This window comes from Abramis brama (genome assembly GCF_963993115.1).
Source record: "Abramis brama genome assembly, chromosome: 16".
Classification (NCBI taxonomy): domain Eukaryota; kingdom Metazoa; phylum Chordata; class Actinopteri; order Cypriniformes; family Leuciscidae; genus Abramis; species Abramis brama.
Window position 1 is genome coordinate 9780043 of NC_139978.1, and position 26984 is coordinate 9807026.

The following is a 26984-nucleotide window of genomic DNA, read 5'->3' on the forward strand; positions in this document are numbered from 1 at the left end:
GCCCTCATCGCTGGTCACGCCCACCTCGAAGCCTTCATCGCTGGCTCTGCCCAGCTCATCAGCACACTGGGCTGATGATCCCCTGTCATCACCTATGTCCCCTGCACCTCTGACTTTACCTGGCTCCTCCGACCCTTCAGCTCCTCCTCGACCCATAGTGCCCTCACCTCCACCGTGTCCCGTCAGGCCTCCAGCTCCACCATGTTCACTCATCCTTCTGTCGTCACATTGGTCAGCCGTCACCCTGGCTCCTCTTCGGGACTCCGTGCTGCCGGCTGCACCTCTGCCCTTCGCCCCTTCCGATCCACCGGGCTCTGTCTTCCCTCCTGCTCCTCCATCGTCCTCACTCCCACTGGTTCCGCCGCGGCCCTCCGGATCCCCTGTTCCACCTCGGTCCCATGGGTCGTCGGTGTCGCTTTGGCCCTCCGGACCTGCAGTATCGCCTCGGCTCTGGGTCCGGCCGGCTCAATCGGGGATTAATTTTACCCCTGCTCAGCCGTCATCACCGTGGCCGCCTCCTAATCCTGCTCCTCATTGGCTCCTCCCTCCATCGTCTCCTCCCTGGTCCTTCTTCGGCGCGGGTCGCGCCTAGCGGGAGGGGGGGAGTTATGTCACGTTTTCATGGACTTTCTGTTTGTTTTCTTTGTCATTAGTATCATCATCATCATTAGTTCAATTCTGTCACCTGTGTTTAGTTAGTCAATCTTCATCGTCGTCACCCATTATCATCTGTGTATTTAAGTTCTCCCTTTTTCGATCTTCAGTTGTCGGTCAATGTTGAGTGTTTGTGTATGTTTGAGCACACGCTCACTGTTTCGAGTTTTCCTTTGTAAATAAACTATAGAGTATTTTTGTATATCGTGGATCATCGTCTTCTTCATCTTTATCTTCAACCCAGAGACGTTACACTCTCCTCGTCTTACACTCTTTCCTCTTCTCTTTCTCTTTCAACCTGTTCAACTCAACCTCTCCCTCTCATCATCATTCCATGTGCACTTGAGAGTTTTGTTTGTTGATGTGTTTGGACAAATGTTACATAAATGTTTGTGATTTGTATAAAACCAACAAAAAGAGCTTCAATTGTTTTCCCTGATATATAAATGTCTTGGTTGGCTGTGTGAACTATATTGTGAAAATGTTGAAAATTTTGCATATGTATGCATTTGTAATTTGTATGAAATGAATGAAAATGTACATGTTTATGACAATTACAAAGTGTTCAGATCACATTGTGTTAATTGTTTGTTATTGTAAGTTACCTTAGTGAAAAAACTGCAAATGGTTAACCATCGCATTATAGCCTATCATTTTACTGTAAAATACTGTTAAATTTATAGTTTTTGTAAGTAAAACTATATGAATTATATAATTTATGGTGAAAAATAGGAAAAGGACATTTCCAGGAGCTTCTGTGTGACACAATATCAGATATGATATTGTATATAAATTATTTTGCTTCTCATTTATGTAATCAGTAATGTTTTGTGTTATGTTTGTGTTATGTCTGAATTCTATGGACTCTGATGTGACTTTCTGTTGTACCACCTGCCTTCATGGTTAACAGTACATTTTAAGGTAAAAAGCAGATTTTAGTTTAAGTATATTTGTGTATTAACAATATATCACTCAATGAAATAGATGGTTGTAAAATATATATTAATATGCCATACCATAATTCAAACATTATCACCAATTTTTATAATGAATTTCTGGCAACCACAGCTGCCAGTATTTACTGTAAATTGATATGTGGACACCCCCTTCTAATGAACAGATTTGGCTATTCCAGCAATTGCTGTGAAAACATCTTAATATTATTGTAATGCTAAATACAGTGACATTATAAAGAATTATGGGTTACACTTTATTTAAAGATGTCTTTGTTACACTGTAATTATATATTTAAGTAGCCTACTGAGTAATATTAAGTAACTACATGTACTAATAGGGTTAAGGTTTGGTTTGGTTTAGGGTTAGTTGCATGTATTTATGCATAATTTATAGTTATTACCATAGTAACTTCATGTAACATATGTAACAATGACATCTGTAAAATAAAGTGTTACCGAATTATGCATTCTCTGAAACTTGTTTTTAACAAGTTTGAACAAGACTGAAAGACTGAAACCAAATTTTCTATAAAGTCTTTATATGATGTTGAAACATGTTCTCACTCGCAACTCGGCATGGACGCTTGTTGGGAGCGAGAGCGTGTTGGTAGGCTATTAGCATAAAGATTTGTCTTCAAAAGAGAAACTAAATACTGAAAACCATTTATCAGAATAGGTTGTCAACATACATGAATGTGTCCCTAAAGAACGAGTATAGGATTAGTATGACATTGTAAAAAAGGCTGTGTTGAATTGAAATCGAGCACAACCACAGAACCCAATTCTAATGAGTAGCCTAAACATATTTTTCAATATAAAAGCAGCAATATAAAATGTGAACAGCATATGTATATATTCTTCTGAATAAGGCAACAAACTACACTATTTCAGTGAGCATTTATCTTCAGATCTATGACAGACAATCTGACACAGACAGACCAACTAACAAATAAGAAGAGTGTCTTAACATGCTAAATGCCGTTAACTGTCATTTGTAACCACCCCCACTCGTATATTCAAATGGTTTTCGACATGGGGTTTTGTGCAGCTTGTGCAGCTCATCTTACTGGATTTTGCTCCTTAAAACTACCTTGTTCCCACGTACTGGAATGAATTTAGACAAAAGGTCTCTGTGTGAGTGTAGCCTACGCTATGATGCCACAGATGGGGCACCCACGCTAAAATACAAAAAAGGAACAAAAAGAGTTGTAACTGAACGCATCTTAAGTGAAACATTGGCTGACACGCTCCCTAAAGGCCCCTTGGGGGAACGGGGCGCGTGCAGGGCACTTACTGATTACCAAAAGAGACATCGCAACTCTGACGCTCCCTTGTGTTCATTTTATTATTACAAACACATAGCCTACCTACACGTGTAAAGAGAATAAAACAATAACTAAAAATAAAACAAATGTCACACTACTGAAACCGCATATCACTAGCTTAAATAAATATTAAATCTGTTGACATGGGTAGGTTTCGCAGCCCCCGTTTCTTTTTTTCCTTTAAATGTAGCCTAGTCGTATTTTGAACATGTTCTGCATCAGTTTGAATAAAATAAAATGTCTATATCTGGTATAAAATATGCTACAAGACGCATATCAATCAGAAGAATAGCCTATGAATGGCGCTTTTCATATTCACCGAAATGGATATGGAAAAAACAGCGACAAGTCTGCGCGCAAAATAAACGAATAACGCTTCTCTTTTGTTTGATCATTTGTAATCCAAAACCATTGACGTGGCGCATGCAGATGGGCCAACGACGCCAAAAATGCTTTTAGAAAACAACGAAAGACTGGAACTTTAGAAAGATGAGGGGCACAAGTTACACCATCATTAAAAGGGGAGTTGGTTGAGGGGAGGCCATCTGGAGACCTCTACATGACGCGTGCAGGACGCGTGGATCCCATGGGGCTCCAAGGTCCCCTAGCTGAAAATATTTGACAGCCGATCATGGGTTAAACGTCTTTTTGGTTTTCATGCAGATAAAAATAGTCTAAAGTAAAGTATAACATAGGCGTGCGTACGCAAACATTGCTTTTTGCATAGTCCACGTCCTATAATTTAAAACAAACAAATTTACGTGGATTATATGCTTGAAGACAAGCACTATACGCTAAATCAATGTTTGTTGAATGTAGTGATCACATATTGGTTTGCATAGCAACTTAGCGGTCTGCTACCCCTACAGCGCGTGCGCTCAACCCCTCCCTATGAACGCTAGCGGTATAGGTGTAAGACCCACGTCATCATAAGAGAGAGAGAGAGAGAGGGAAAAAAGCTATTGTTTATCACAATTTACAGACAGATGTTACTTTAAAACGGCGTGGCTTGGGAATCTGTCTGTTTTATTTAAATTATGAATGCTTATCCCGCCCTAAACTGGATCCCAATGCCGTGTCCTTACGCGTCACCAGCTTCCCTCTTCTTCTCATTAACATGTTTTCTTTGCCATCATCTATGTGAAAGAACAATAGAAAAAGTTTTGTCAATAAGATATAACGTTAAATAATAGATGCAAATTGTTCCTAAACAGTTTCAGGCGTTTATTCCGTCCAACAGTGAAAAAGACGCATTAACATATGTTGAAAGTTTGGATAAATTAGTCAAATAATAAATATAAATAAACTAAGGTAGTTTAAATATATCATAGCAAACATGTCAGATGTCTCAGTCTAAATATAACACGATGGGGGAAACGAGCAAAATTTTAATTACAGCAGGGTATCGGATATAAACCAATATATGTTAGTTTATATTGATTTTCAAACTGAGATTAAGAGTGGAATATAATTTATACACGCTACAGACGCGTCCTTTTGTTCTACAGTCGAAAGTTATTTGACCAGAGGAGTTGTCTGAGGCGTGGGGGCGTTCCCATGACGCGCCGGTCAGGAATATAAACCCCGCGCGGGTCCTCAATCCAGCATACGATCTTCCTACAGCAACCTCAATATGACTCCCAACGCCACTGCTGTATCTGCTCTGTCTTATGCGCCCCGCACCGTGGCCATGAGAAAGGAGGCAAACGAACTGAGAAAAACCTTAAAACCCTTACTGGAAAAGAAACGACGAGCGCGCATCAACGAGAGCCTCGACCGATTAAAAGCGCTCATTCTCCCGCTCACAGGCAAAGATGTAAGATTTGTTTACGCATGCTAAACACATTATATTTGGATAGTCTGTCTTCAACGTGAAGTGCTGATGTGTTACGTTTTTTCTTACCGTTGCCTGTTCTCTATTTCAGAATTGCCGTTATTCCAAACTGGAGAAAGCTGATATTTTGGAGATGACCGTTCGATTCCTGACTGATATTCAATCCACTCCGTCTAAAGGTCAGTTTTCTTCAGATTGGCTAACTTTTCCATTTCAACTCATACCATGTTCGTCTGATATAAAATAGTTTCAAAGTAAACTAAACTGTATGCCTATTTATTGTTTGCTTACAGATGGTACCATTAGTTTTAAAGAGGGGTACACAACCTGCATTCAGCGCATTTCAGCTCGCCTACCGCAAACCAACCTCGACACAGAAACGCGCCATCGCGTCATCGAGTTCATCCAACGTTCGACAATGTCCAAGACACCAGCCTGCCAGAACTGCTGTGCAAAGAGCTCCAAAATGATGTCACAAATCCAGCAAAAACTTCTGAATTTGAAATCTAGCAGCTCAAGAATCGTAACCCCCCCAAAACGCTGCAACGCTGATATTCGCAGTCAACAGCCTGTGCCACTGATCACCGATGCCGAAGTCTGGAGACCTTGGTAGATCTAGGCTACCATACAAATGACTGTTATGATCTTATAATACAAGCCTTTCAGAATTGTACGCTACATATCTGCAACCTATGTCTCTTTTAAAAATTAGGCTACTTGATGAATACGAGTGATCAAATAACATAGAAGTATTGTATACTTGTTTTTCCCCAGTCCAGTGTATAGTAATGGAACAGACCCGTTCAAATAGTTTTGTTTTCATAAAGATCCTGCGCGTGACCTGTACATAACGTGGTTATAGATTTATTCGCAAATTGCGAGTTAAATCGTCGGTGGCTCTTGAAAACGCCTTGTAAAACCCCAAGGGTTATTAATTGTAAAAGATTTGCACCTCAAACTTAAGTATCCTGAGTTGGTGCGGATTATTTAATTGTAAGCACTCTGTGCTGTTCACTGAAATCTCTTTTTTGGGGGATGTGCTATGTATTTTGACTACTTGTTTATACATTTGTGTTGTGCTATACACTTTATAATAAAAATTGCGGCATACACAGCTGGTTTCCCTTGCATCATTCTTTCTGAACAAGAGCTAGTCCACAAAGGAGAAGCACGGACTCACTATCAAAAATAACAATGACATGATTTGGGCGCGCAAATGAAGACAATGTGTATAATCACATTAACATGGAATATCAGAGATTAGGCCTACTGATAAAACCATTATGCTTATACATTGAATGAACCATGAAGTACGAAAAAGCGTCTGCTAAATCAGCCTGCCCTGATCATGAAATGCATCTCTAGCACGCATTGTATTTCGTGCAGTTTATACGCGAAAATGAGTTTTTACGTGCATAGGATACGCAGTTTTCGCGTGCATATATGATACGCACTTTATGGGGTGTAATACGCACGTACCCCACTAATCCTACCCAAGGGGTTTACAGTGCGTATCATATGCACGTAAAAACTCATTCGCATATAAATTGCAGATCGGGTTGGCTAAATAAAGAAATGCAAACAATCAGTGACAGCTGTTTGACAGCGTCCTCTTTATGAACGCTCGCAGGAAAACCTGGTCTCTGCTGCCACCTTTCGGTGGTTTAGTTCAACTATGAAAAAAGAAAAGAAACGAGCACATGTAAAACTTTTACTATTGATACTCATTTAAAACATTTATAAACATGTTGGTAAACCTAAAGTCTAGAATCCATAAACGGTTGATATTTTTTTTAGGCTAATATAAAAACGTTTCTTTGCTTTATAGAGAACAACAAAGGGACAGTTTAAGCTGTCCTATCTCCACACGTGTAACCTCCGCTAATAAACGAAAGTAAACTTTCTAAAACAGTTTATGAATCGATAAACGATTCGCGCCCCGTACTTAAGCTAAATGACCAACAACAGTTTGATTTTCATCATGTCTTATAGGCTACCACTGCAGTGGAAGAAGCTGGCCAATCGATTTACCCTTCAAACCTGCAGCTCTCGCTCCGCCTGACTCAGTCTATTTCATTACGACACACGGAATCGGGGTTAAAGACGAGCCTCGACGTAAGCTCATATAATGTCTATTTCAAATGCACAAGCGACACCATCCATCCAGATATGCAGGTAAGACGCTTTTATGTAGCTCTAACCTTTAGTGGCTCAATGAATGGATCTCAATTTTACGTCCGATAAAGCGGCCCAATAATCCGCCTGCTCCACAAATAGAATAAGATCTCCTTTTCGGAGATCACTACGTTTCACAGAGAACGAAATACGAGGACGTTACTTTTGTTTATTGAACATGACTGAAAACAAGTTTCGGATGCTGGAGCATTTTTTTCTCACACCGTTCATGCCGGGAACCTTCGTATGTCGCATGCGATGACCTCAACAGTGATGCTGACGACGTAGAGCCCTGACTGAAGCACAAGGTTATCTAGGTGGTCAAGAAAGAACATTTATATTCAAGAGATATACGGGACTTAAATAGCGTGGCAAATTAGATTAAGCTATGATAATAGTTCTATGCTATGATGATAGAAGCGGATCAAGAAATAAACTGGTGAATAGAAAGTAGAAACGAAATCGAAAGGGCTATTATATGCGTGATATTTTCATAGCATAAATGTTGGTGCTCATGTGTTTATCCCTTTGTTTCAGTAATCAGGATTAAATGTAAAAAAAAGCCTGTCTGTGATAGCCGATAGCGCGGTGACCGAATACTTCTCTTGTCATTCGATGCTCAAGCGCGACTGCCCTCTCGTGCTTTTAAGTGGTACAGCCTGCAACCATGTGCACATTTTATGAGATTTTGACGGTGTGTCGGTATTTGTTGTCACTTGTCACGCTCGCATAAACGGCAGTTTGTGTGAATTTGCTAATCTACATGTTACTAGCTAATTGTGCTATGAGACACAAACAACTCAGCACATGTGGAAACAAACCTGGGGGGCCAGAAAGCCGAATTCTACATCGAGGTTTGTTCTCCGGTAGTTTTCTTTTCATACTGGAAACGTGCTAATGCTAAAACGTATAATCGTATAATTCTGTTTATTCCAAACCTGATTTACAGATGAAAATCCGCGTTGGTAATCTCTATAACATAATCCAAACGACTGTGATTGGTTAATCCTGATCAACGCTGAGAAAATGAACAGGTATCATGTGACAACAACAACAACACAGTAGTGGTTGCAGCAGTGGTCTGGACAGTAACAATGACACTGCTACTTTAATAGTCATTTTGAATTGTTAAGTTTCGCATAGTACAATTGTACAGATATTCAGGATATAAGATATTTTGACCAGTTTTAACGTTTCCACTTCGTCAAATCTGACTCAAATAGTTATTCCGGCTGAGTTCTTGTAAGTTGAAAAGTTTGATTAATCATTTGAACTACCAATGTTTTCCCGTATGCTTATGTGGTGAAAGAAAGCTTAGACTCAAGGATAATTTTGTATTTTCAGAGTGCATTAGCAATAAGCAAGTTTTGTCCTTCCTCTATTGTCAGTGTAAATAGTTTTTGCTTGTGGATGCATTTCACGACGAGAACCTTTTATAGACTTTTATAGCCGGATGTTTCAGTATACTGGTGCATTAAGTTCACCCAAAATTGAAAAATAGGTCTTCAATGACACCCTTGTGTCGTTCCAAACCCATAAGACTTATTTTCATCTGTCCCTTTCTTATGTCGAAGTCTGTTCCCCCAGTTCCCCATATGTTTAAGTAGGAATGTTACAGGTATGTTTAGGATTAGACAGTCCATAGGAAACGTAGGGGATACAGACTTCTACACAAGACCTCCTTTGACAGTCCATACAACTATCTTGAGCTGTTTAGTCCAAAATATCTTAAGAGACAATCGCTTTATATGATGAACAGATTGAATTTAGGTTTTTACTCGCATATAAACATTGATCAACAAACATAGAAGCTCAAGCGCACTTGAGTGATGCGTACAAATGTCATTGGTTCTTACGGATGCTCAAACGTGCTGCGTAACACGAGAATGAACCTCTTTGGTTCTCGCAGACGTCAGTTGAACATGCTTGACTTTCTGTTTACCATAACTGGGCTCTATAATGGTAGTTGAACAAACATACAGGATTAGTTTCAAAACCAGACAAAAGTTGACAAAACCAAACCAATTCAATCATGCTTTGTTTGTACCATAACACTGATCATCAACGTTCTCAGCCAATCACATGCTTTGAAACAGAGAATCATCACAATTATTTTTTCTCTTCTGCTGAAGATGAAGAGATTAAAGAATATGATGTACATAAATTAATTTACACAACATGAAGAAAATATCTTGCTTGGCTGCGTTTACATTGACATTGACTCTCATCCACAGACGCTTTGTTTTGGGCGTGGGATGGGGTGTTTTTACTGTTTGATCAATATAAGCAGCCCGAGCCTGGCATAACGGTTCATGTGCTCGTTGTCTCCTAATAAGGATCCGAAATACATATGTATTAAGTCTGCTCTTTAAAACAAAGAAAAGCAATGTAGAATAGTATGCACAAACAGCAGGAAACTCTGTTGGAAACTCGCGCATGTGTGCGTATGCCAAAAAATCAATTCTGATTAGAAGCTTGTGACTTATAAACGTGCACATCAAACTGATCACTTTATTTACTGCTCATGTAAACACTATGTTCGGATTCATCAATCAGAATGATTTCAGAATTGATTAAAAAAATTAATTCTGATTAGAAGCTTGTGACATATAAACACGCACATCAACCAGATCACTTTATTTTCGTTCATGTAATCACTGTTCGGATTCATCAGTCGGAATGATTTCATTCCGATTGAAAGAAAAAGTATCCATGTAGATTGAACGAAAAAGTGTACATGTAAACGTAGCTAGTGCAAGTGAAGTTTAGTTTGTATAGTTGACAATATATATAGCCTAGGTCAGGGAGGGGCAACTTCGGCCCTGCAGGGCTACAGTACAGCAGAGTTTAGCTCCAACCCTGATAAAAAACTCAGCTGCCTATAGCTTTTTCATAATCTGGAAGACACTAATTAGCTTGCTCAGGTGTTTTTGATTAGGACTGGAGATAAACTCTGCAGGACAGTGGCCCTCCGGGACCGAAGTTGCCCTTCCCTAGCCTAAGTATACAGAGACTTGAGAACATGTAAGCTCACATGTAGCTAGTCATTTAAAATCTTTATCTATCAATTCCAAATCTTATTTATATTACACATTATCTGTATATAATTTTGTTCACTTAAACTAAATGTTAAATAATTATTAAACTAAAATCAATCATGTGTAATGGATAAGGGGTATAATAGTTATATAAATAATAAATCATATAAAATAATTATAATTATAATAAATAATCATCGCTAAAAGCCAGACAATTTCGTATTTAAAAATCTTTTACTATGTAGCGACCTTTAATTTGCAGCAAGAGAAACTGGGGGAGTGACTTTATTGTGTCAGACGTTTCACTTTACTCATAGCTGATTGGTCCAATTTCGGTTTGAGATCGCTCACCTAGAACATAACCTGCCGAGCAGGTTAGACATGAAGCGCAAGTTATACTATGGCGATGCATGCTGATAAAAGATGAGCCAGTTTCATGGTGCCGGCTAGGAGCCGCAACTAAACTGAAACACACCTGGCTAACCACCTAAACTGGCTTCATAGAGGCCCCTGATGTGTGCGTTCATGAAAGTTTGTATGTGAATAAAGGTCTAAATTCAATTTGTTTATCATATAAAGCAATCGTGTCTCTTCCAACAATTTTGATTAATCCGCTCAATTCATATGGATTGGTTTTATGATCTCTTTATGAACTTTTTGAGGCATCAAATTGGTAGTTGCGTGGACTGTCAATGCAGGGACAGAAATCTCTCAAATTTTATTACAAATACGTTCATTTGTGTTCTGAAAATGAACAAAAGTCTCACGGGTTTGGAGCGACATGAGAGTGAGTAATTGATAACAATTTTAACCCTTAAACACATGGTTTACTCCCAACCCCCCTTTGTATTGTGTTCCTAAAAATATGTATTTTAATTTATATTTCCTTATTACTAAGTTTACAGAGTAAATCATCATAATTGTGTGTGACATATGGTTTATATAGTTATAATGTAGTTTTTCCTTCACATTGCATTTTGTTTTAACACAGTTAAACCAAAACACATAGTCAGTATAACCAAACACATTATATTCACATGCAAATGTTGCGCAGATACTACATTTACTCAGAGGTGACCAAATTTACTTAGCAGCCAGGGTGAATCACTTAGTGTGGTTAGATCCATTTTGTTAGTGCTTAACAAATCAGGTCATTTTGTTACTGTGTAAAAAAGGCAATATGCTACATTTTATTGAGCCTGGCATTTTGGTTTTGAGAGAGATCAGACGCTTTTGTCATTATCCTCATATTCCAAGGTAGGATATTTGCTGTCGTGCTTTTTGTTTCGCAAGACACAATTAAAGAATCAGTGATGGGGAAAAACAACTTGAACCAAATGTGTCTCTTTTGAGCTATTTTAGTGAACTAAAGCAATGCAAACTGAATGCAAAAAAAGTTTTTGAGTGCGATGTGACCAATATAGTTAAGACAGTTGACAGTATGGCATAGACACAACAGTTTGACACCAAAATAACTCAATCCTTGATACTTCAATACTTTTCTTTACATTTGTACAAGTTCTCAATATCCAAAAGTGCAACGTTTCTGGTAAAGTTGAGTGTAATCATTGGGTGAAGGAACAAGAGATACAATTTTTCCTGTTAATGATAAACTGGTTTGATCAATCAGTCGACAGAAATCGGAACTTTCTTGTTCTTGTGGTTACTTTGGGAAATCCTGTACCTGCTGTTTAGATGGTTGGCATGACCACATTAAATATTGTAGTAAGCAAAAGATTCAAAGTGGGTCCTTTTCACTACATTTTCCATGTCTGCTCTCTTATTCGGTTACCCGTTACCTGTCAAGAATGTATTCGGATAACATCTATCCCCAAAATCAAAAAATAATAATATTTTTCCTAAAGAAAAGGAAGACAATTGTTAGACCTTTATTTTTATTTAATTGTATTTTTACATTGTGACACTTTAATGACAGTTAAGCACCTTTTTACTTTAATGCGAACAAAAATAATGACATTTACTAAATTGTAAAAAAAAATTGTAAATTTTTCCATCATGGTAGTATTTGTTCATGTGTGTAAAGAACTAGAAAAATACTTCATTACTTGAGAACTCTATTTTGGATTTCTATTTTTGGATTCCTATTTTTTTTCTATTTTTCATGTCTGAAGTGCTATTGAAACATAACGCTTTAACATTTAATCCTTTTACCTATGGTAAAAACACTTAATACAAAGACACAGATGTTTAATAAACAATTATTAGTAATTATTATGAATACAAATCAGAATAAATATTTTTTGTACCAAGTAATATATTTTATTAGCGTAAGTGTAGACTGTCTGCTGTTGCTAAACAATGTAGTAGCTTTGCACATAATTATAGAATGTGTCATCGTGTTTATTTCACAACAGTGTCAACAATTTTGGGTAACAGGTTTAGAACTAATATAATAGTTTTTTTCATTTTAGTTAACATCTAGTGTGTTCTAGAGCCTTGTACTGTAATATTCAGGACAAAACTGTGAATGTGTCATTGCTAGTGTACTGATTGAGGACGCACAGAATTTGAATGAAGGTGGTGGGTGGAGTCTGAGTCAGTGTGGAGATGATGTCATGAATGAGTTGATGTGATGGAGGAAATGAAAGAAAGGATGTTACTATCGCTGAAAGTCACTGTTGTGTTGGGAACTTCTCAAGACTCTCTCGTCTAACTTTTAAGTCATGGCTTCTCTTTATGAGCTCAGCAGGTAGAGTTGACTTACAGACACATCATCATACTCTTCTAAGCACACACTTTTTCGTATTAATCCAGACATAGACACCCTCATGTTCTTCCAGATTTTCAGCTTTGTGTGTTTGTAATATTGTGTTTGACATGGATTTTTATGTTCAACAAAACAATTAAGTGAACTTTTCATAACTTTTGTTGTTTCATGGAGGTTTATAAGAAGTTTAATATGATAGGGTATGTTTTGGTATAATATGACTTGGCAGAATTTCTCCCCAAACTGGTTGTTGATGTTATAATGTCTGTTTTTGTTTCACTGTATGTTGTCATTTGTTGTGTCATTTGTACTTGAATGCTTTTTTTCCAACGTATGTCTTTTATGATGACACCAATAGACCTCCTACTGTATGTGACAGTCTATTTTTAGAGTAGTTGAAAATATATAATCCCTCTAAGAATATATAAAATATATAGGATCAAATGTTGCATCTCCGACTGACAAACTGTTTGGAATGCGCAAACACAGAAAATGAGTAATGTAAACAGCAAAAAGTTTCAATACGGCTTGACAATAGGGCTGGGATATAAATATAATTATTTACTATAATAATGCTTATAGTCATATACTGTATGACTCATTAGAGTCTTGAAGCCTGGGGATTGAGTCAGTGTGATCTAGGCCTATGTGGGCTATTTCAAAGTTCCCTCCTGTTTACTGTACATGTGTGCAGCAGAAGATATATAAAAAGATAATGTAATTTAATAATATTGTGAGCACTTGAATTGTTACAGTAATTTATTCAAAAGTATACATCTACATGTTGGTCTATAGGTCAATACTGAATTTGGACATCAATAAATAATACCGGTACTCTACATGTGTGCAGCAGAAGATATATAAAAAGATAATGTAATTTAATAATATTGTGAGCACTTGAATTGTTACAGTAATTTATTCAAAAGTACGTCTACATGTTGGTCTATAGGTCAATAAAATAAAACAACGTTTTTTATAAATCTTTCAGGATCATGCGTCCTGATGATGCCAACATTGTTGGTAATGTTCATGGTGGCACTATCCTGAAGATGATTGAGGAAGCAGGTTGCATCATTAGCACACGCCACTGCAATTCTCAAAACGGGGTGAGTTTCTCTTCCTGATACCCTTTAGTCTTACAGTTCAACATTGGAACCACTATCTTTTTTACATATAAAGTGTAATGTATTTTGTGCTTTTCTAGAACAGATGAGCATGGTAAAGATGTAACTGATGGACATTCTGATTTTGACAAGTGATCGGTGATCACAAAGTCTCTCAAGAAATGAGTAGTCATATTTTGCTGACATATCAGCTATGGCCATTTTAAGACCATTACATTTTTTTATTTGCCTTTTACTGCACAGATTCTCATTACATTAATGCAAAACAATATCTTTCTCATTACTGTAATCTGAAAAAAAATTATATATTATTTACATAGTAAAGTATTTTTACATCATTTTTGTATAAATGCTTAAATATATACTTAAATCTTTAAAAATCTATAAAATGTGATAAATATTTTTTTCTTTCACCTTAAGGAATAGTTCACTTAAAAACGAAAATTCTGTCATCATTTACTCACCCTCAAGTTGTTTCAAAACTGTATGAATTTCTCTCTTCTGCTGAACACAAAGGAAGATATGTTGAAGAGAGTCGGTAACCAGACAGTTGATGGACCACATTGACTTCCATAGTAGGGAAAAAAAGTACTATGGAAGTCAGTGGGGTCCATCAACTGTTTGGTTACAGACACTCTTCAAAATATCTTCTTTTCTGTTCAGCAGAAGAAATAAATTCAGTAAATAATGACAGAATTTTCGTTTTTAAGTGAACTATTCCTTTAAATCAAGGCTTTTGCTAAAAAATGGCCATTGTCTGCTGTAGCCAGTAGAGGGCACTACATGTATGTAGCACAATGTACACACACAGTTCAAATGTATCTATTGATTCAGACACTGAGTTGTAGTGTCCTGTTAGTAAATTGCAAATAAATGACAATTTCCTTTGTCAAATAGGATCACTGTTTAGCTGCTTTGGCCCGGGTGGAGCGCACAGACTTCCTGTACCCAATGTTCATCGGTGAAGTAGCCCATGTCAGTGCTGAGATTACCTACACCTCCAAACACTCAGTCGAGGTGCAGATCAATGTTCTCTCAGAGAACATAGTCACAGGTCAGTGAAAGGTCATGAAGGATTGCTTAAATAGTTCACACAAAAATGAAAGTTCTGTCATTTTACTGACGCTCCTGTTGTGGAACAAAATGTATGTTCATGTTCCATACATTGATAGCATATAGTGAACAAAGGCTGTCAAGCTCTTGATAGTTTTCCATAATAGTAAATGCACTATATTTCAAGTCTTTAGAAATTATGTTATTGACTTATGTGTGAACCACACAAAGTTGTTTTTCAATAAAAACGTTCCCCTGCGCCACAGCTCTCTTAGCTCGTTCACAGTTTTTGCATAATCAAACCAAAATCGTGCCATTAAATATGATTGACATAAAACCTGACATGATCCATCTTCACATCTACTCATAATAATTAAGAAAAGTGTAAACACTGTAGCTCTGAGGTGTTATGAAAACATTGTTCTTTTTAAGCAGCTGTAATGTCAACCTCTGGCTATTTTTTATAAATATATTTATGATTTTGTTTTTTAAAATAATAATAAGGATGTAGTCCTCACAATTACAGTTAGTGTAACATAAATTACAATAGATTAAACTAAACAAGAATGCAAGACTAAAAACCTTAACACCATAATAGATACTAACACCAAATGCAAGGAATTTTGATAAAATGTGATAACTGTATGTATAAACATTGTACATGGACTAAATTAATCTAAAGATGGCATCAGCTTTCATGAATATTTGCGATTCCATTGAAGTTAGTTAAAATAGGTGTTTTGTCATCATGTACATTCATTTTTCTGGGTTAAAGGTTATCTTTTATTATTCAAGAGTCCTGTGTCAAAGTTCAGTGTGGTTTGAGACACTGCCAAACAACAGTCAGCCCAGCATATCTCATTATATTAGTAAAATGAGCTGCAAATGCAATTTCATGTTGACTACGAAAGTAGCAATTTATAGCTCATTTCAAAGGAGCCAAACACCCTACTGTTGGAAATACTAGGTGCTTTGCTATATTCATGTGAGTAACATAGTTTATCACTGTTTATTGAAACAAATATTGCAAAAGCTGATTCTAGATAATTTGTCTTTCTCTGACCTCATCTCAAGAGGGAGCTATAGCTCAATAAACACTTTAACTAATCTGAATATAATGTGATGCTAATGTGAACTTTAGACACATATAGAGAAATATGGTGCTTTATAATAGAAAACCGACCTGATCACCTTGAAATGTATTTATTTGACAGATAGTGTATAAAAAAAAAATAAAAAAAAACATTATAAGAGAAGAAGAAACTGTACGGCTAAAAGAAAGGCGCTATCCCCAAGACACATGTTGTTACCACAGCAACAGGGTTGTCGTGGCAAAAAGTGATCCAGCTTGGCGTGGGCGAAGTACCCAGTTAGCAATAGTGGAAGAAGTGACTGCGGAAGCCGCTACCAACAAGACACCTCTGGGCTCCCTCCGCTTAGGAGTCGCCACATTTGATCACTTGCAATTGTAGCAGGGGCCAACGTAGGGAGGACGCTAAGACCCAACAACTAGGAATAGAATAATACAGCTTTAAGAGAACTGACTACGCCACTCTGACATCTCCCAGAGAAGGACTGAAACTAAATTCTAATTTAACGCACACAGGTTCTATGCACTAGTAAGGAACAGAGACATGAATACTGTACAAAAAGGTTCTTTATTAATTCAAATCACATTCAAATTAACAGTGAGCGTACCATAAAATGTTGTTTCACACAAAAAAGGAATCACAGTTAATCGACAATAATATATCAACATAGAAAATAACAAAAAATACAATGAAACAAACACTCTAAATATAAAAGATAAGGCTGAGGGCTAAAGGACAAGGAAAACGTCTGTAACCCTTGTTCCCTGAGAAGGGGGAACGAGACACTGCGTCGACTACGACACTTTGGGAAACGCCCTTAGCGTAACGCATCTGAAGTATGAATGAAACTAATCCAATCCTGATTGGTGCTGCATCATGACGTAACGTGATGGCATACATGGAAGCTACAAAGGGACGCCAGCACACAACAGAGTTAGCTTCTGCGATGAAGCAATTCGCTCCCAGGCAGGGGAAGGCGTGGCGGAGGGACGCAGCGAGGGAACTCGAACTGCGTCGACTACGACACTTTGGGGAACGAGTACCCACTATGCCACAACGAGCCCTGCCTGTCCCAGTGTGAAGCTGCGCATAGGCACACTTAGGACGAGAGCACTAGAGTGCCTGGCATAGAAGGAATGTCCAGGCTATAGAATCCTGCTGCATCGCACACTTCTTGGATCGGGGTCCCTGAAAGGAGGGCTCTAGAGGACGCCATGCCTCTGGTTGAATGAGCCCTCACGTCCAAAGGTGAAGGCAAGCTGCACACCTGATAGGCCATAGAGATAGCCTGAACAGCCCAGTTACTGATGGTCTGTTTGGATGCGGGAAGCCCCTTCTTGGGCTACTTGAAGCACACCAGCAACTGGTCTGACTTCCGCCATGAAGAAGACCTCTGGACATGAACTTGAGAGCTCTGACAGGGCAGAGCAAATTAAGTCTTTCTTCATCCGCCATCACTTAAGGTGGAGGATGAAAAGCCTGCAGAACCGTAGGCCGTGCCACATTAGGTGGCACTTTAGGCACATAGCCGGCCTGGGATGCAAGGTGGCCTTAATGTCGCCTGGAGCAAACTCCAGGCACCCATCAGACATAGAGAGCACCTGAAGGTCTCCTACTCTCCTCAGAGAAGTAATGGCTAATAAAAAAGCTACCCTGAGGGAGGGATCTTGGTCTCAGCCAACTCCAGAGGTTCGAAGGGGCCTCGACCAGCCCTTCGGGAACCACTGCTAGGTCCCATGTGGGTCAGCATGCACAAAAATGAGGACATTTTCAGTAACCAATGTAACCGAAACTAAACATTGACTAAACAACTCTGCGCATTGAAAGGCTGTCACTCAGCGCGCACATTGTTACGCCAACGGACTGTCTTTGAGTGAGTCATTAGACTGTTCGTTCAATGAACACGTTCAAAAACGCTGATTCATTAAAAGATAGATGTAATGAAACAAGGTGTTAATTATTTTTAACTTTGAGCTCCACTTTTCAAGGCTCAGCTGACCAGCAATGCGTCGCATGGGTAACGCTGAAGCTGATGCTTCACTTAAAGGTCACATATTGTATACCTTTCTGAAGTTTTATTTTAGGTTTGGATGTCCTTAAGAATATATATTTGCGGTATAAGTACCAAAAACCATCGCAATATATTTTTTACAGCTACTTGCTATTGTACTACTACTAGTTACTACTAGCTATGTAACTATTGCTTTCCTACTGATACAGTAAGTTGACGTGCTACAATTTCTTTTTCAATGTTACTTTTTTCTATAAATGGTGTACTTGTGGTAAATGTGCAAAGATGCACACAGAACACGAGAACATATGCTGCAATTGACACCCATGGTAAACTTGTAAAACTATGAACTGTAGGGACTGCAGCATCTTTGAGGAGTAGCTTCTTTGAAAAAACAGCATTGAACTGTGCCTGATTGACGAAGCATTGACGAAATATGCAGAACAGACGGTTAAGGTCGAACTAAATTGCAACTATAGCCTTATGAAAAAAGAAAACGTGAATATTGCGTTTGCTGCGGTTACTTGCATTACTCTGCGGTTGGCTTGTCAGTAGCCCGGTACTACAATATTTTAGTATATATATATATATATATATATATATATATATATATATATATATATATATATATATATATACACTCACCTAAAGGATTATTAGGAACACCTGTTCAATTTCTCATTAATGCAATTATCTAATCAACCAATCACATGGCAGTTGCTTCAATGCATTTAGGGGTGTGGTCCTGGTCAAGACAATCTCCTGAACTCCAAACTGAATGTCAGAATGGGAAAGAAAGGTGATTTAAGCAATTTTGAGCGTGGCATGGTTGTTGGTGCCAGACGGGCCGGTCTGAGTATTTCACAATCTGCTCAGTTACTGGGATTTTCACGCACAACCATTTCTAGGGTTTACAAAGAATGGTGTGAAAAGGGAAAAACATCCAGTATGCGGCAGTCCTGTGGGCGAAAATGCTTTGTTGATGCTAGAGGTCAGAGGAGAATGGGCCGACTGATTCAAGCTGATAGAAGAGCAACTTTGACTGAAATAACCACTCGTTACAACCGAGGTATGCAGCAAAGCATTTGTGAAGCCACAACACGCACAACCTTGAGGCGGATGGGCTACAACAGCAGAAGACCCCACCGGGTACCACTCATCTCCACTACAAATAGGAAAAAGAGGCTACAATTTGCACGAGCTCACCAAAATTGGACAGTTGAAGACTGGAAAAATGTTGCCTGGTCTGATGAGTCTCGATTTCTGTTGAGACATTCAGATGGTAGAGTCAGAATTTGGCGTAAACAGAATGAGAACATGGATCCATCATGCCTTGTTACCACTGTGCAGGCTGGTGGTGGTGGTTTAATGGTGTGGGGGATGTTTTCTTGGCACACTTTAGGCCCCTTAGTGCCAATTGGGCATCATTTAAATGCCACGGCCTACCTGAGCATTGTTTCTGACCATGTCCATCCCTTTATGACCACCATGTACTAGGGGTGTAACGGTACGCAAAAATCACGGTTCGGTACGTACCTCGGTTTTAAAGTCACGGTTCGGTTTATTTTCGGTACAGTAAAGGAAAGAAATGCAAACATTAAACTGCAGGTTGTTTATTACTATAAACTTTTTTTAACAATTTGTTTACACTTTTTTTTAAACACTTTTTAATAAAATATAATAAAATATATATAAAATAAAAAAAAAGAATAAGAAATAAAATACTGCTGCAAAGTTCTCCACTAAATAAAATACTCTCAGTCTCAAACCAATATCACATAATAAAATATAATGAAAAATATAAATAACTAACTATGATTACAGTGCAGCATTACCAATCCCAGCTTGTAGGCCTGCTCATATTTAAAAATTAAGACTGGGAATCGATTAAAAAAACTCCCTCGGACTGGGGCTCCATGCAAGATCTCACCTCGTGGGGTCTCAATGATCCTAAGAAAGGTGAGAAATCAGCCCAGAACTACACGGGAGGAGCTGGTCAATGACCTGAAAAGAGCTGGGACCACCGTTTCCAAGGTTACTGTTGGCACGGAAGGTTCCCCTGCTTAAACCAGCACATGTCAAGGCCCGTCTTAAGTTTGCCAATGACCATTTGGATGATCCAGAGGAGTCATGGGAGAAAGTCATGTGGTCAGATGAGACCAAAATATAACTTTTTGGTCATAATTCCACTAAACGTGTTTGGAGGAAGAAGAATGATGAGTACCATCCCAAGAACACCATCCCTACTGTGAAGCATGGGGGTGGTAGCATCATGCTTTGGGGGTGTTTTTCTGCACATGGGACAGGGCGACTGCACTGTATTAAGGAGAGGATGACCGGGGCCAGGTATTGCGAGATTTTGGGGAACAACCTCCTTCCCTCAGTTTGAGCATTGAAGATGGGTCGAGGCTGGGTCTTCCAACATGACAATGACCCGAAGCACACAGCCAGGATAACCAAGGAGTGGCTCTGTAAGAAGAACCTTGATGTTCTGGCGTGGCCTAGCCAGTCTCCAGACCTAAACCCAATAGAGAATCTTTGGAGGGAGCTCAAACTCCGTGTTTCTCAGCGACAGCCCAGAAACCTGACTCATCTAGAGAAGATCTGTGTGGAGGAGTGGGCCAAAATCCCTCCTGCAGTGTGTGCAAACCTGGTGAAAAACTACAGGAAACGTTTGACCTCTGTAATTGCAAACAAAGGCTACTGTACCAAATATTAACATTGATTTTCTCAGGTGTTCAAATACTTATTTGCAGCTGTATCATACAAATAAATAGTTAAAAAATCATACATTGTGATTTCTGGATTTTTTTTTTCTTTTTTTTTGGATTTTTCTCTCACAGTGGACATGCACCTACGATGACAATTTCAGAACCCTCCATGATTTCTAAGTGGGAGAACTTGCAAAATAGCAGGGTGTTCAAATACTTATTTTCCTCACTGTATATATATATATATATATATCTATATCATATGTTGTATACGCCCATCCAGAGCATCCCAAACAAGCTCAATGGGTGACATGTCCGGTGAGTATGCTGGCCATGCAAGAAACTGGGATGTTTTCAGCTTCCAGGAATTGTGTACAGATCCTTGCAACATGGGGCCGTGCATTATCATGCTGCAACATGAGTTGATGGTCGTGGATGAATGGCACAACAATGGGCCTCAGGATCTCTTCACGGTATCTCTGTGCATTCAAAATGCCATCAATAAAATGCACCTGTGTTCATTGTCCATAACATACGCCCATACCATAACCCCACCGTCACCATGGGCCACTTGATCCACAACGTTGACATCAGCAAACTGCTCACCCACACAACGCTATACACGCTGTCTGCCATCTGCCCTTTACAGTGAAAACCAGGATTCATCCGTGAAGAGAACACCTCTCCAAAGTGCCAGACGCCATCAAATGTGAGCATTTGCCCACTCAAGTCGGTTACGACGACGAACTGCAGTCAGGTCGAGACCCAGATGAGGACGACGAGCATGCAGATGAGCTTCCCTGAGACGGTTTCTGACAGTTTGTGCAGAAATTCTTTGGTTATGCAAACCGATTGTTGCAGCAGCTGTCTGAGTGTGGTTACACGTGATCTGCGGTTGTGAGGCCGGTTGGATGTACTGCCAAATTCTCTGAAACGCCTTTGGAGAGACGGCTTATGGTAGTGAAATGAACATTCAATTTACGGGCAACAGCTCTGGTGGACATTCCTGCCGTCAGCATGCCAATTGCACGCTCCCTCAAAACTTGCGACATCTGTGGCATTGTGCTGTGTGATAAAACTGCTCATTTTAGAGTGGCCTTTTATTGTGGCCAGCTTAAGATAGATAGATAGATAGATACAGTAGATAGATAGATAGATAGATAGATAGATAGATCGATAGATCTTTATTGTCATTGTATGCGATACAACGAAATTCTGTTGGAGCAGTTCTCTCCAGATAGCAGCATAGTAAAAAAAAAATAGAAATATATAAAAATATGAACCTGTATTCCCATATACACATACACATCCATACACATTAAGGCACACCTGTGCAATAATCATGCTGTCTAATCAGCATCTTGATATGCCACACCTGTGAGGTGGATGGATTATCTTGGCAAAGGAGAAGTGCTCAATAATACAGATTTAGACAGATTTAGAAATAGGCCTTTTGTGCACATAGAAAAAGTCTTAGATCTTTGAGTTCAGCTCATGAAAAATGGGGGCAAAAACAAAAGTGTTGCGTTTATAATTTTGTTCAGTGTGTGTGTGTGGATATAAATATAGTATTATAATGTATTATAACTGTCATTACAATGATTTTTTAAAAGATATAATGCATTACAGTGTGTAAAGGCATAATGAGTTAAAGTGTTATGAATATTCAGTGAAGTGTTACTACTTTATCCAACCTTACCCGGATACGTACAGCAAACTCACATTAAGCTTGCTTAAAGGCAGGGTAGGCAGGTTTTTTCTAAAAAAAAATTTTTCCCAAATTTGTTTAAACTGTCTTTGTATACCAATACATAATTAAAATGTAAGTACTCTGAAAAGGAGAGTATAAAAATCGAGTGTCTGTAGTCCTCTCAGGGCTGCAATAAACAGCTACTTATTTCCATTCGGAACGAATGAAATGATTGGCTGGGCGACTGTCACTCTCCCTCGCTACCATGGCTACCACCCTGCTGCTACAGGAGCTGCCCACATGCGCGCACCCGTTTGACTCGAGGAGGGGAAGAGGCACGGAAGCTAGGAAGAAAGAGGAAGAAGCTCTTACATGCAAAACACCGTATATGTTATGAATCTTACACGAAATTCACCTTCATCACAGTGTAACTGATGGTAATGGGAAAACGTGCATCAATGCAACCTGTTTTTAGCTTTGCCTTATGTTACTAGCTCGTTACCGAATCAAACTCAATATATTTTAAACTTTACCAGTATCGATATGCTAGCTTGATAGTGAGTACTAACAGCCATGTTAGTTGTTTATATTCATAATGATAAAGTTAGGTATTTTATTACATGTGATTCTGACATGATGTCACTACATGCACTGCGCTCTTCTCCGCTCGGCGCTGGCAATCGGTCAGTCCTCCAGCTGAGCGGTCGGCATCGCGCGTTCATGTGTTTTGGGGGCGTGGCTTTGGAAGGAGCCCAGAAGGGAGGGGGTGGGAGTGAATGGAATAAGTAGCTGTGTTTATTGCAGCCCTGAGAGGACTACAGACACTCGATTTTTATACTCTCTTTTTCAGAGTACTTACATTTTAATTATGTATTGGTATATAAAGACATTTGAAAAAAATTTGGGAAAAAGTTTTTTAGAAAAAATCTGCCTTTAAGCTTGCTTGCATTAAGACCTATATATAATGCAGTGTATACAGAGGCTTTAAGTAAAGTGATGCTGTTAAAGTTACTCTTAAACGACTGCTACATTATTCCTTGACAAGTAATGGCTATATTCCATAATTTATCCAATGTAAGAGGCAGTCCACACAATCAATGTTTCATGTTTTCAATTTTCAAACTCTGTACATGTTAATCAGTCATTGTCCTTAGCGTGTTGTGTTAAGGCGGCTCTGTGGAGTGTTCTCAGGCTGTCTCAGTGCTGCCCCTTTAAAGGCTTGTGCTGAGCCGCAGAGAACCGAGTGGAATGGGGGCATACTTTATGTGCTTCTGTCATGTTAAGTTAACGTCACGTGTCACCAACACAGGCGGCAATTGCAGAGCGATACCTGCATAGGAAAGCAGTCTACTCTGTAAACACAGTGTCTTCCTCTAGAATTTAAACGGAATATAGAAAAAAACATTTGCCCTTTGCCCACCGAAAACAGCAGTACCTGCATGTATAGACAGACAAAAACATATTAAAGTTGTTTTGCTTGTCAATAAATATGCATGCATGCATCCAAGAATGTAAATGAACACTGGCCTGGAAATTGCTTCCCCTTTATGCCCTCGTTCATACACTCTTTGCGCTATTATTGGCTGGCTTCATTAACATGGTTAACAATGAACTGCTGCCACCTAATGGCTCGTTTCCACTGAGCGGTACGGTACGGTACGGAACGGTACGCATTTATTTGCGTTTCCACTATCAAAAGTTGTGAATGGTACCAAAATGCCGAACCGTACCGTACCACTTTTTAGGTACCCTTCCATTGGGGTACCTAGCACAGTGGTACGGTACTAAAAGGTGGAGCTAGACTCACTGCAGGACGTTGATTGGATGACAGAGAATCGTCACTTGCGCGTGCTACAAGGGGAATGATAACATAAGAAGCGCCATTTTTTAATATACAGTTTAATATAATACTACTGTTACTGTGTCACGAAATGTAATTTTAAGAGTTTTTCAGGCGAGAATGTAGTTGTTTAAAGCACAAATCTGTGGTTTATTTATAAAGATGATTTTTTTTTTTCCCGGTTGTGAGATCCATGCGATCAGCGGGCGCTCGGCGCTCATGTTTCCCGGCTGTATGAGCCTTTCCTCGGCTAGTTCTTCTGACGTTCGCCGCTGACTCCGACGGTAGTGGTTAAACATGAGATATAATTCGTCTTGTGTAGACCTAACGGGCGATCTTTGGTCTCGTGAATATATAATTCGTTCCCTGTCAATCGTTTTGGCTGAGGTCTAAGTTTAGTTTCATATTATAGGCTATTTGTATTTAACTTTACTGTTGTAATGTTAGACTAGAGCGCTGCATTTGGATATTTGACTGAATTGTTTGCTTTATTTCTTATTGTATAGCTTCTTGTACCTTTTACTTAAACTTTTATATTGGCTATTATTGATAAAACTGAAATTTCTTGTCATGGTTTCTTGTCATTTTTTTATTACAAGATTATCACTGATGTTTATTGCAACATTTGTACAAATGCATATATTGCCTGGAATATGTTTAATTTTTTTTATTTAAACGAAAAGAGGTAACGTTAGGGTTGTGTTTTAAATTTCGTTTTGTTATAAATAGAATAACGTATAACGTGCAGTGAATAATCAATATGCGTTGCGCATGAACCACATTTGTGTCCCTATAATGTTTAATTTATTTAAATGAAAACGAAAAGAGGCAGAGTGGTGTTTTATAACATATTTCGTTTTATTGTTGCTTAAAATGTACAGAGTAACAGAGATAACCGGAGTAGCAGAGCGAGCTGAGTGACGCTTTTAAGAACGCGCTGTACCATTTGCATGTAGGAGTCGCACATGGCAAGTACAAACTTTGCATACTTGATATTGAGAAAAGCCTAATGTCGGCGCTTGTCTTCTTGTGACAAACATGTCGAGGAGCAAGAACAAGATCTGTATGTCATCCATTGTAGTTTACTATGTTCTTCTTCGCGCGAAAATGACGTTGATCGAAACACCACGCCTATCAAGTAAGGGTACTGTTGGCAGTGGAAACACTAGCCAGATCATGGTTAACAGACCCGAACTGTACCGTACTGTACCGTACCGTACCGTACTGCTCAGTGGAAACGAGCCATTAGTGCATAATAGCAACAGTAACTATCATCATAGATGGTGTCGCCAGTATTATTTCTAGCTCTCAATGTAACTCTCTTTTTGCAAAATATACAGTTTTTTTTCCCATACATTCCATTTATAATATTGTCTTCAGCATTACATATCCTTTACATGGCATCAATATACAGCAAAGAGGCAATGTTCTGGCAAACAATCTTTCCATAAACCTTTGTTTCCTGGTCTGACACACATTCATAGGCTGGGTATGTGTTTGTGTCTGTTTATATACATGTGTGAACTCAGGCTAGGCCATCACATGACTCTTCTCTTGGGTTACACACACACACACACACACACACACACACACACACACACACAGTCAGGGCCAATCTTGTCAGCCTCGTCTCGCTCACACTCCTTAGGGGTCTCCAGACTCGGAATGCAGGGGCCGTGATGATTGCATCGGCAGGGCAGCCATCTACACACGTGTTTATACAAATGCAAAATCACATTAAAATGAACACATTTGCTCTCAGTCCATCACTCTCTCTATTAAACAAACACATTTACCTACTTATCTAAATAAGGACATACCATAGACTTTGATTATACACTGTATGTTTTATATTCTCCCACTTTTAATTATAAATGAAGCTTATTATAAATGCTGTATGAAGCTAAATATAAATACTTCTAATTCCAACACAAACCATACATACCCCTAAAAGACCCCCCTAATCCTTTTATGTTTTTATAATTAAAATATATATTACACATTTATGAATTGCATTTCCAGTTGACAGTGTCCCCAGATGAGGGGTTTGCTAGATTTAGCTTACTTCTTGCAGATGTGTATCTTTAACTATAAATTTGTCAAATGAACAATCATTTAGTAATTAGACTGATGTACGTTTAAATTGACATTTTTAACATTGCAAAGCTATGTATTCCTTGTAAAAAAAAGTATAGCAAGTTTAGCATACTTTTAAAAAGACTACTTATAAGTTAAACTGAATGTAATGTTTCCGGACACTTAATTTCATGTTAAAGGCACAGTATGGCATTTTTCGCCACTAAGGGTCGCTAACCTATTTACAATAACAAAGGCGTAGATTGATGACGCAACATTTGCTAAGAATTATGGATCTTGTCGTCAACGTCAAGCCGACCGATCTAATAATGTTTATGGATGACTGAATACATCGATGTTTTTATCATGACTGTGATATGAAGCAGTTCGGGATTGCTAAGAGACAGCTATCAGCTCCAAACCGCTCCAAACGCGGCGCGAGTCCCGCGGATATAAAAGGAATATGGACATTTCATTCTACCGAACTACACGCAGAATTACTACTCACAGGTCAGTTTATTAGACAAATTAAACTTGTGAGGTAACGCAGCGCTGTTTCACTTGGTCTAACATTACACTATCACACTAAACTGCATTTGAATGTGTTGAAATGTATGTGTTAGTCTGTCTGTATGAGACTAGCAGTTAACTAGATCAACATTAGAATAACATACAGAT

At 38.7% G+C, this 26984-nt stretch overlaps 2 protein-coding genes across 11 annotated transcripts in view; both read left to right on the forward strand.

Moving 5' to 3' along the window:
- Positions 1-4547: 4547 nt before the first annotated feature.
- hes2.2 (hes family bHLH transcription factor 2, tandem duplicate 2) lies at positions 4548-5882 on the forward strand. The gene is made up of 3 exons (XM_084087732.1): positions 4548-4751; positions 4861-4948; positions 5063-5882. The coding sequence occupies exons 1-3, from the start codon at positions 4569-4571 to the stop codon at positions 5380-5382; spliced, it is 591 nt and encodes a 196-aa protein (XP_083943858.1). The 5' UTR covers positions 4548-4568; the 3' UTR covers positions 5383-5882.
- Positions 5883-6684: 802 nt separating this feature from the next.
- acot7 (acyl-CoA thioesterase 7) overlaps positions 6685-26984 on the forward strand; it is a 159519-nt gene continuing 139219 nt past the window's right edge. For 2 of the 10 annotated variants that reach the window (XM_084087414.1, XM_084087417.1), the window contains exons 1-3: positions 6685-6944; positions 13699-13816; positions 14732-14888. In XM_084087414.1, the coding sequence (XP_083943540.1) occupies positions 6898-6944; positions 13699-13816; positions 14732-14888 (322 nt within the window). In that variant the 5' untranslated portion in view covers positions 6685-6897. The other 8 variants (XM_084087422.1, XM_084087415.1, XM_084087423.1 and 5 more) reach the window with 7 other exon arrangements.